The 11,901-nt window shown below is 31.4% G+C and overlaps 1 protein-coding gene across 1 annotated transcript in view; it reads left to right on the top strand.

Moving 5' to 3' along the window:
- Positions 1-5,000, top strand: part of LOC134256791 (leucine-rich repeat-containing protein 3-like) — a 76,955-nt gene extending 71,955 nt beyond the window's left edge. The window contains exons 5-8 of the mRNA XM_062739460.1: positions 2,396-2,400; positions 4,103-4,246; positions 4,383-4,457; positions 4,795-5,000. Of these exons, the coding sequence (XP_062595444.1) occupies positions 2,396-2,400; positions 4,103-4,246; positions 4,383-4,457; positions 4,795-5,000 (430 nt within the window). The remainder of the gene's footprint in view (positions 1-2,395; positions 2,401-4,102; positions 4,247-4,382; positions 4,458-4,794) is intronic.
- The last annotated feature ends 6,901 nt before the right edge of the window (positions 5,001-11,901 follow it).

Here is an 11,901-nt window from a genome sequence, read left to right on the forward strand (position 1 = left end):
TAATCAAAAACTTTAACACTTTAAAAACTTTATCAAAAACTTTGACACTTTGAAAAATTTTATTGAAAACATGGATACTTTAACACTTCGGAAAACTTTATCGAAGACTTTGACACTTTGAAAAAGTTTATCGAAAACTTTGATACTTAGAAAAACTTCATTGAAAACTTTGACACTTTGAAAAACTTCATTGAAAACTTAGACACTTTGAAAAAGTTTATCGACAACTTTTATACTTGAAAAAACTTTATTGAAAACTTTGATACTTGAAAAAACTTAATTAAAAACTTGGATACTTTAACACTTCGAAAAACTTTATCGAAGACTTTGACACTTTGAAAAACTTTATCGAAAAATTTGACACTTTAAAAAAACTTTGACTTTGGCGAAAACTTTGAAACTTTCAAAAAATTTGGCGAAAACTTTGACACTTTGAAAAACTCTGACGAAAACTTTGACACTTTGAAAAACTTTGGCAAAAACTTTGACACTTTGAAAAACTTTGGCGAAAACTTTGACACTTTGAAAAACTTTGGTGAAAACTTTGACACTTTGAAAAACTTTGGCAAAAAATTTGACACTTTGATTTACTATAGTTAACTATAGTTTGTTCAAAATCAATGAAGTTGTAGAAGAGAGATTTATTGTCCCTATCTTTCGCTTGGGTGTTAGAATTTAATACAACTTATTTAGTAAGTACAGTGTGTGTAACATTGGAAAAATTAATGGGCATAAGTGTCCTGGAAACAAAGCGTAAATTGAAGTGTAATGTAAAATTAAATAGAGATGAACCAACCCTGAATAAAAAGAATGATTGTCTTAAGCAAAAATAGCTAATATGGATTATTCAGAACGATGCCTCTATTGGTTAACCACTTTTACAGAAACTGTTTACAAATTGTTAATATGTCAGATCCCCAAAATAAATATGCAAATAAATTAAATGTGTCGGATTTTTTTTTTTACATTTCATTTTAAATACAACATGCGTACTTTTCCTGTGCACATGTTTAAAAGTTTGCACGAATTTTAATAGTACGCAAAGTCTCTGATAAGCGCAAAAAGGCAATATATTTTTTTTTAACATGCGCCAGCTGAGTAGACGAATGTTTTTGACCAAATATACACCGAACAAGTAGATGATGAGCGATTGTTTGATTGGTTATTGTACAATGATGAAAAACTCAAAATGTTTACCTAGACTTATTAGAATTAAAAATGATGATTAAAATAATAATTAACTAGTCTAAAGCTTGTTTGCGAAATAAACAAATATGCTAAAAAAAATAATTGGTGAAATGAATTCTTGTTGGACATTTTTTCAAATCCCGTAAAGATTCGATTACGTACAGAGCAAGTTCAATTCCCAGTAAGAAACGCGTAATGATAACGCCGAATATTCCTCCGTAATAATATAAACATATACATGTACCACATGCAAATTTAGAGGTACGTGTACAAGTATTGGGCATTAAAAAACTTTGTTATAATTTCTACACAAACTGAGATGTCAACCTTCTTTTTAAATTCACAATATTATATGACTACTTACAATAACTTTCATGTACTTGACTGAAAAACCTCTCTGTAAAAACTTGAAAAAATATGATAATTAGGCGCTTTTCTAAGAAATTCCCATAGGGTTCCATTATTAAAAAATCAAAAAAACCTTTGAGATGGCCCCTAGGAACTCGGGAGGTGTATATTCAATAATCTAAACATAATAACTATAATAGTGTAGCAGGGTTCTCCTTGGTCTTTTTGGTTGCAGTGGTCCCGACACAGTAAAGTTTTCTGCTACACAGTAACGGTTCGATCTGTATGCGTGCAACACAGTAAAGATTTTGTCAAAAGAGTAAGAGATATGATAATCACAAAATCCAAATATTTAAATTCTCTCTAATTGATAAAACGAAAACAATTCTACTGCCTTTCAATTCTAAAAGGTATGACACTTAAATAGGTCTTCACCTTGCATAATCAATGATCTCTTAGACATCACTGGACTTTAAGCCTGAAGGAACAAATACAACAAATTGGTTTTAAAAATTCCCTGTAAAGTTAAATTGGTAATTGTAATTAAAAATACTTTGTTCTATTTAAAAAAAAATTAAATATTTCTTTTCAAAAGAGTCACGGCTCTAGAGTAGAATAATGTTGGCAATGTAAGTCAAACAAAACATCGTTCCAAAATCATTTTATTGATGTTACATGTAATTTTTTTATTGATAATTTCAAGACACTTAATTTAAAAAGTATTTTACTATTCTGAAGTTTCTCTTTTTTTGTAATTCGGTAATTTGATCAAGAAAACAGACAAAAAATTGCGGCAAATCTACTCTCAAAAATGGTAATTCATTCGAATGTATTGACCAGAATTTCCTCTTCTCTTCAGAACAGGTATTTTAATTTTTATCCATAGGTACGATCATGCCATTTGTGTAACGAATAAGTGATTTTTATAAAGTGTGTACATGTATAAAGGAGTAGTGATTCAGTTTGGAATTTAATCGGGAAAATACCGCAAATTTTTTCTGCTGTGCATAAACTCTGCAACAGAGTCAAATTTCAAACAATTGAGAACCTCGAATGTTTATTAATATTATTTTAAAAATAAAAATAATTTGTAGAAAAAATAGACTTGGTCTAGTTAAAGACAACATTTGTTAAGAAGAGCTTTGTGATCTCTTATTACCTTTTTGTATTTATCATTCTGTAATATTCCGTTTATAGAATGCCTTCCACAATTTTTTCGAATCGCGAGATATTGGTATGCTTTGAGTAGGATCCAGTCTTCCGTTTTTTACCTTAAAATTATTTAACTTGGAACAAGGACTTTTCCAGGGCATTCATTAAATCAATTTTCTGCTTTTTGAAGTATTGATGCTACTGAGTAATACACACAAACTGTTTCTTTTGACATACCAAATAGGTATATGTTAATGAGCAGAAGAAAACTGATCAAAGTGAATTACGCTAACAAGACCTGGCCTTGTGACCATAAACACAAAAAATTCTCAGACAAAATATGTTCTCAAGGTTTAAGAATTTCCTCAGCTGAGAATTCCTCAAAAATCGTAGACCATAAACAGACTTGAGAAAATTCTCACATAAGAAATTTCTTGACTCGTTAATTTGCGCTTTGACGCGCGCGTTGCTGTTTCCAAGGATTTTTACCACTGGCTGTGGAACTCTTCAGATTTTTATGGTAAGAAAGTCATAACAACAATAAACAAGAGTAATAAATAAATATTCGTCTGCTTATTTGTATATGTACATGTAAAATGGCGAAAAGGTCGGCAAATTGGACAACGGATGAGGAAATTGTTTTGGTGGAAGAGGTTGGGAAGAGGGAAGATGTACTTTTTGGGAAAATGAAAGGGGACGGAACGGTAAAAAATGGAGAAATTAGGTCTAAGGGGTGGAAGGAAATTTGTGATGTGTTAAACGCGTAAGTTGTAAATGTTGAACATTTAAAAACAAAATATTTCATAAAACAATTCAAAGGCACACGATATTTATAAATCAAAAGGTTCTTGTTACATGCTCAATGCGACTTATGATACTGGAAAACCCCTGAATCTAATTTAAGATCAAGTGAATGATAACAAAAAGGATTGACTTCCCTTTGTTAAGCTGGGACCAATGGAATATTTATAATATGGAATATTTATAATATGTCCCTACAATCGAAAAAAAAAGAAATAGAAATTAGAAATCGGCCTTGAATTACAAGTACATTTAGATACCTTCGATATTTGTGAAAATTCCTTATAAAGTTCTTCTACGTTAGAATGTTTCGATCCAGTAATCCACCATGCTCAGCTTCTGGATTATGCAAACTCGCTTGTCCAAAATGGCTATATAAACAGGGTTTTCAATTACCCAATATGTCTTTTTCGTCTCTGTGCAATGTGTTTTTGTAGAATAACCATTTTCTCATTCACTTTTTTAAAAAAGTATTTCTGAACATGTAACATTCGTCCATATTTTTTGAACCCCAACAAAAATTATGTCGCACGTCATTCTTGGGGGTTCAAGAGGGGTATCTATGAAATCGGGTTGAAAAAAGTACATGTATTGACCATCCCATTTTATATAGGCAAGGACAAACTTGATCAAATAAAGAGACCAAAAACTGGGGGAGGTAAACCCATAGCTTTGACCACAGCACAGGATCTTTTTCTTCAGTCCTTGGAGGGAAGACCTCAGATAGAGGGAATCGCATCCGGGATTGATACAGACGGCAAGAATTCAATATTATTCAATTTTAAATTTTATTAATGATGATTTTAACAAATGAAATTAGAAGATTATATACTATATAATAATGATACATTTTACTCAATTTAGTAAGCGTAAGGTATTTGTTTTAAAAATAGAAATATCAGGATTTGACAGCACAGTTGGCGATGGTCCTACATGTAGTGACAGTGCCATTCAAGAGGAAAACCAGTGTAAATAATTTTATTAAGTATTTTCATTCGAAGTAAAAATTTATTTCTCTATATTTCGTTTTAAAAAATCAAAATCCTGGATAAAATTATCATTTTTTATTCATACAATTTAACAGTCTCAAAGACAAGCCAAGGTATTGCAGATGCACAAGAACTATATATAAACAAATCAACATCTTCGACTGCTACATCTACGAATTACACGTATAGAAAATCAAAAAAAAAGGTAAAATATGTTATATTTAGCAATACACAGTATTGCGTTCTTGACCCTCGCAATTAATAAATACTAGTACTAATCAATAAATCAGATTACTGTTTCTTTTTACATATAAAGCTGATACACGCAACAATACACGCAACAGGGGGAAGTTAGCAGAACTTGAAGAAGAAAATATGACGTTGGATAACCAGAGGCTTCGGATGCAAATTAACCAACAAAATGCCAACAAAGAAATCATGACACTCAAAAAGGAAATTTTAATGCCCAAGAAATCAAAACTGGAATTTGAAATCCTGGCTAACATATCCATTTTTTACTGAACCACTTTCCACAAATCAATGTACAGATATTTCTGAGTGTTAAAGGCATTTATGAACTTAGAGAGAATGTTCTTATCGTAGTTATAGTTTATGAATGGCGGAAGGTTTGATACGCTCACTTAAATGAGTTAAATCACATTTTATGTAGAGAATCAATGGAGGTAAGAAAATATTCAATAGGAATACACATATTTTGTAGATAAATGAATGTGTATTATACGAGTTGAAAGTAAGAAGGATTAAGCTGATCGAGCGTTATATCATTCGAGTTATATGAAATGGTAATAAAATTTATGATATCTCTGTCCACTAATTTTCATTTCTACTGAGATTTGACAAATGCATATCAATATTACCTGTATATTTTCCCGTAAAGACTGCCGGATTGCATTGGTAAATTATGCTTCAATTGTATTCGTATGATTAAATGAACAGTAACTGTCAATTGAATATAGCAAAATAACTCAAGAGAAAAATAAATCTGCAATTTCATCTCTCTTCCTACAACCATCGTTACTAGGCGGAATTCGATCTACATTCATGGCATGATTTATGCATTCCTGTAAATCAAAATCAATCTGCGCAATTACTGCTGATGAAAATATCCGATTTTTCTATCCCTATGTTGTGTAGTATGACACAAGCAGTGATGTAATCAACAGCTTGTTCGGGTGAACATCTCAGACCGTAATGAAGGCACTGAAACCGCTTCTTTAAAACCCCATAGGTTTGTTCTATGAGAACACGGGTACGGCACAACGAGCTGTTGAAGTTTTCCTGGGCTCGGTTTGAAGGTACATTATAAGGAGTCATGAGGAAATGTATACAGGGGTATCCAGAATCTCCAAGTAAAAGTCCACGGTGTATTCCTAAAAAAACGTTAAATTTTTCAATCAATAATTGCCATACATATTACACATACATGTACATGCGCAGATCTATCATTGTATCGCCCTAAAAAATCCTGGATCCGTGTATGTCATATAATATGTTGTTGAGACTGTATATAGTTTTATTATTTCAGTTTACTTTATGAAAAAAGAAAGGAATTAATTTTAACAGTACATTTTATAGATATTCACGTTTCTAACTTATTCTTACCTCTCTCGAATTGATGGCATAGCACGGATGATCTCCATACCCTACTGTAGTGTGTTGACCCGGGCCATCTTGCACATAGTGATGTAATTCGAAAATTGGGGTCTGCATATATTATAGTATATATTAAATATATATATTATATACCTGGTTATTTCATACATAACTCAATACTAATTTGAAGCAAAATATGCCATTTCAAGCACCTTTTTAACCTTTAATAAACTTAATTGTTTATCATTTCTGAACGGATGTATTCAATTTTGTTTCCCCAATATGAAATAATACATGCAATAATGCCTGCACATTCAATGAATGGTAACCCTTTCTATTTACATAGTCTACTTCGTTTTCAGATGGAATCGTAATTTTGATAAAAGTGCCGTCCACGCATTCTAGTACTTGGGGGAAACCTAAACAAATAAAACATGAGACTACAAACAGGACCATTTTTAAAAGTGTTTTTAAGATGCATGTAGACAGAACCTTTTTTCAGGAAAACTTGAAAATTATATATTTAAATTATATTAAATACTTTCCAGAGCTATCTGCAAAACAACTTTAAACAGTTTTAAACTATTGAAATGTTACTGATTGAAATAAAAAAAATATATCATAATTCAGGGAAAAGGAAATTTACAGAATGTCGAAAATCTTTTCGTTTGGGATGGGTGTGTGTTAGGGTGTGTATGTGTGTAAAAAGGTTAAGTTCGAAATTCTTGCACTCAATGAACAGTTTCTGTATTTAAGGGGGCCGACTATAGTTTCCATTGCGCAATATTTCGCGCATCATAGTAAAATGAAGCGTATTTACTGTTTTAATGCAACTTTTTTACTCTTAATTATCAAAATTAAACAAAATCAAGAAATTATAGGTATAAAAATGCAATTACAATTTGATATAACTGATTTTTTTAACCGATTTTGCAATGGATAGGTTGGTTGACGTCGTTGCAGTGTCTTTTTGGCGTTACTTTAATCTGTAGCTCTTAAAGAAAGGGATAATAAAAATATTATTAAAGAAAAAGTAATAAACATACGCTCTTGAAATCAGTGGCGTAGCATCGTTTTTGAAAGTGGGGGGGGGGGGGCAGCCAGAGAAAAATTCTTTTTTACTTACCTGAAAAAGTTGACAAGCAAAAATAAAAAAAAGGGGGGGGGGGGGGGAGGAAAAGGTTGCCCAAAGTCGAAAATCTCGTGGGGGGGGGGGGGGGGGGGTAAGGTAAACTTTTTCTCAATTCTGATACTACATTTTATGTACTACAACACTAAAAGTCTAAAAGTGAGGGGGCCAACCAGGCTTTCAATTAACATTTCTTATAGTACTAGTATAAGTACGGTTGGGGAAAAAGGTGGGGGGGGGGCAGGCCCCCACTGCCCCCTCCCCCCTGTTGCTACACCCCTGGAAATTTAATACATAGAAATTTTAGAATATCTCCAATATTTTTATTATGTTTTCATGTGAATCCATTTTGTAGTACTCTATTATAATAGTAAAATTTGGTAATTTTTTTTGCATTCTGAGATGCCCCCTCGTTATATATTCACCAATGAAAAATTTTGGTGATGAGACCCTTTATACCAACAATTAAAAGGTAAATACCTAAGTGTTTATCTTTTCTTTTTATATTTTATATTTTTTGCATATATATGCATATATATTATATATTTTGCATTATATATTATACTTATATATTTATATATATTATTCTTTCTGCATTTTATATTCCAAATATGCCTATTTGAAATTCATTAACAATTTAATTTCTCTCTTAGATTTTTTGACTATACATATTTTAATCTAGGTGGCGCTTTTGTATGTTGTCATTCATGAACTAAGCGACATTTGCGTGGGTAAGTTCAAGTTTTGATTTCATCTGTTTGTTAAAGAAACAAATATTGCAATGCAGAATAAGAAACAATAAATACCTGCAATTCGTCTAAAACCCTCCATTGCTCTGTAGGCAACTTCTCTGACGGGAAAGGCGATGAATCTTAAGAAAACACGGATGATCAAAGAGGTAACAGCCCTAATTTCCCTCCCTGCAGCATTTCTTGAAATATTTAAACTGTCTCCTATAAGAAGATGTGTTGCCCCAGTGGCCAGAAATCTTAAGCAAAGTAAGATAGAGAGAATTGGCGAGAGGGCCATGTTCCGGTGTGTATCCCGTTCCAAATTTCCTCTAATTTCGTCATGAATGAAGAGAATTGATGCCCTTCGGAACCGGTACCTCTCAAATAATTCATTGTCATCCAAGGCAAGGGGATCCTTTCTGTCACGGAACACCCGAGGAACTGGCAGTGCCCTGCGATAGCGTCTATTACGTCTGTGTACGGCTGCCATTTTGAGACTGAGAATTTACTTAAGTCTGCTATTAACCAAACTTAAGAATTTTCTTATTCTGAGAACAAATTTTGTCTGAGAATTTTTCATGGTCTGCAATCGTTCTCAATTTGAGAAAAAAATAAAATTCTGAGAAAAAAATTGAGTTGAGAACTTTTTTGTCTGAGAATTGTTTTATGGTCACAAAGCCTGGATACTGAATCTCAGTATTAATTTACATTGGCATTTAAAAAGAAGCCATTAAAGATGGCTTTTTATTAAAGAAGCCATTTAAAAAATACCAACGACTTCAAGTAAGACATAGGAAACAGGGTCAGGAATTCGCATAACACAATTCAAAAACGGTACCTTGTAAACTTAATTCACAACAAACTTTGTGACATTAATGCTGCTACTGTGCAAAATAGTGAGCAAACATAAACACTGAAATTCATTCATGATTGCAATATCTTCAATAAAATTGCAATACATCGTTTTTATCATTATCATTATCTTTCAATTGTACGTTTGTCAGCAAAATATTTCCAAATTGTGCACAAAGAGTGTAAAATTTTAGCTTTTTTTGACATCTTTGCATTTGTATTATTTAAAAATCAATTCATAATACCATGAATATTTGAAGGGGAAAAATATTTAAGGAATCACTGTCTAGTTAGTATAGTATGCCAGGGCACCGTTATGCATAAATTATTACATGTTTCCCACTATCGTTGATGTTCCTGGTATTAAGACATTGTGTATATTTTTCTTTCTAATGAACGTCTTTCGCTGAAAATTCGCATATACGTTTCACAAACAATTAAGATTTATAAAAGCAATAAATACCTTATAAATATCAATTTGCTAATCTTCAATGGTCTAAAAATGTGTCAATGGTAGGGGTATCCGGCGCAGTCACAAAATCAAATATTTAAGAGGCAGTCCGCCGAAAACCAGGCAGGGTTGTATTAATAGGCGGCACATCGAATGTGACGAATATTTGAAATTTTATTGAAAACAATGTCAATGTAGTCTAAATGGAATAATGTAATCAAAGATTTGTTTTAATATTGCTTATATAGTAAAATATCCTTTTGTTTCGTGTTCTTGAATTCCCCTATATAAACCATTGAATTTAGGTCAGAAACAACGAACTGTAATTTCCGATACTTATTTAACAGGACTATAATTCATGCTGAACTAAATCTAGAAATATTTCGTCTTTCAGTTTCAAAAATAAAATTGGTGGGCAAAACACTTTTGATTGTAGTTTTCTGTCAAAATATATAGACGTTTTTATGAAATTTTGCGATGTAAGAGTTATCTCCTGTGGCATCGGTAAATCTGCTAAACACTTTACTATCGAAATCCTAGTGAAATATTAAGAATATATACACAAAATAAAATTGTTTAACAAAAAATTACTACTTTTTTTCAAAATAGAATTCATTTTCGCCTCCAAACGTAATATTTAGATTAAGATTGGCAGTATTATTCAGGTTGAATCCACGTTTCCATTGATGTATCAGTGACGTCATATACCTGACTAATATTGCGTCACAATTAAGGTAGGACAAAACACCCGTGGATTCTATTTTAACGCATTTCTTAAGAAGTACTGGAGGAAAAAAGAATAATATTTCTTCATTAACATCAATGAACGATGTCTGAAAGAAAAATAATAAGTTTTGGCATACTTGCGTTATATTTTGTGAAAAAATCAGAGAATCACATATATTGGTCACTTGGGAGCTTACATTTTGGAATGAGTTTACGATATTCAAGTGCAATAAACAAGCATGTAACAGTCTGTTATAAAATGCAGTGCAACTTTTGTTCCATAAATAGCAGAGGGGTGATATTTGGACACATATAAAAGGAGTCTCCATTCCTTATGTACTACAAAGGTCAAGGTCATATAAAGAGGTCAAAGGTCAAATATTGTGACGTCATCTACTGAATCTTTTAGTTTTTTTGCGATTGAATTTTATTTAATCGCCAAAATATCTGAAACCACCGGTTAAATTTTCTTTATTTTTACACATTTTATTCTAAGACCCATTCTGTTCATTCTGTTGATTTTTTGTAAAAATTGAATGATACATTTTCTCTTAAGAAAACTTTAACTGTCGGATATTTACATATGAATTTTCAGTTTCTAACACAATGTATGTTCTATTTTACTTAATATTTTACTCAAAATTTCCAGTATCAATGTGACTCACTAATTTGAATTAACAAAAAGGTTATCTTTATTAAAAGCATTACACAAATTTGCAATAGATCAATAGAAAATTCTAAAATAAGGCTCATTCTCAAGACGAATGTCCGATTTCACAATCATCTTACAGGGGTCTGATAGGCCACATTTCAGAATGTGTGGGCAAAAATGTGCAGTAGAATTTCTTTCATATTATATAAAAAGAGAGATTTTATATTCAAGAACAAAATATCAAAATTTCAGAAAAATGGAATTTGAGGAAAAATTTGACCTATCTATTTGGTCCTACATTAAATAGTTACAAGTTTTCCAAAGAAATTTGTAAATTCTTTGTATAAAAGTGACAAATAAAACGATTGAAAATAAATAATTTCTCTTTTTCTGTTCAATTACTTTTCAGAGTGCATTATCCTACATGTTAAATAATCATATATTTTTATATAAAATGTATTTTTTTCACTTGCAACGTCTCAGCTAGAAGTCCCTTTTGGAAAGTAATTTTGTACATGTCAGAGAACTAATTTTTTAAACTGATTTACTAGGCTATGAGTACAAATAATTAATTGTTGATATTGAATATTTCTTATAGAATTGGGATGTGAAGAGATTTTATTTTCTTCTGATTATCAAGGAAAGATGAATATTTTAGATTTACGCAACATTTAATTCAAGCCAATGGAGTTGATATGTTTATTTCATGATATTTGTACACACACACACACAACACCCTCACACCCTCACACCCTCACACACAAACAAAAAAACACTTGATTATATTTATCTATACAGTAAACCAAAGTAAACGATCCACGGTACGATTTGGAATATATAATTAAAAAAGTGAAAAATAAGATTTAAAAAATATTTACTGAGGAAAATTACTGTTGAACACCCCACTTCAATTTGCCACTAAAACGGAAGATTTCGTGGGCGTATTTTTTGTTTTGTATTGTTTTTGTTTTGTTTTGTTTGTTTGTTTGTTTTTTTTTTTTTTTGGCTAAATTTGGTGATTGAAACAATCACATACTCACATTCAATATGAAGTTAAAAAATGTGACCATGTTGGCCAATTCTAAAATGTTTTCCCATCATTGAAAGTTTTTTTTTAATATGCCTCCTTGCCCCACCCAACCACCCCGTCCCGCGGCTTTTTGCTTGCGATTTATAAGTTAAATAATAAAATAATGATACTATATATGAAATAACTTATTTTCTTATTAATATAAAATCAAATTTTATAAGATGAAAATAAAGGGGAA

This window comes from Saccostrea cucullata, unplaced genomic scaffold, assembly GCF_032062105.1.
Source record: "Saccostrea cucullata isolate Sc308-1 unplaced genomic scaffold, CSIRO_AGI_Scuc_v1 ctg1355, whole genome shotgun sequence".
Lineage (NCBI taxonomy): Eukaryota > Metazoa > Mollusca > Bivalvia > Ostreida > Ostreidae > Saccostrea > Saccostrea cuccullata.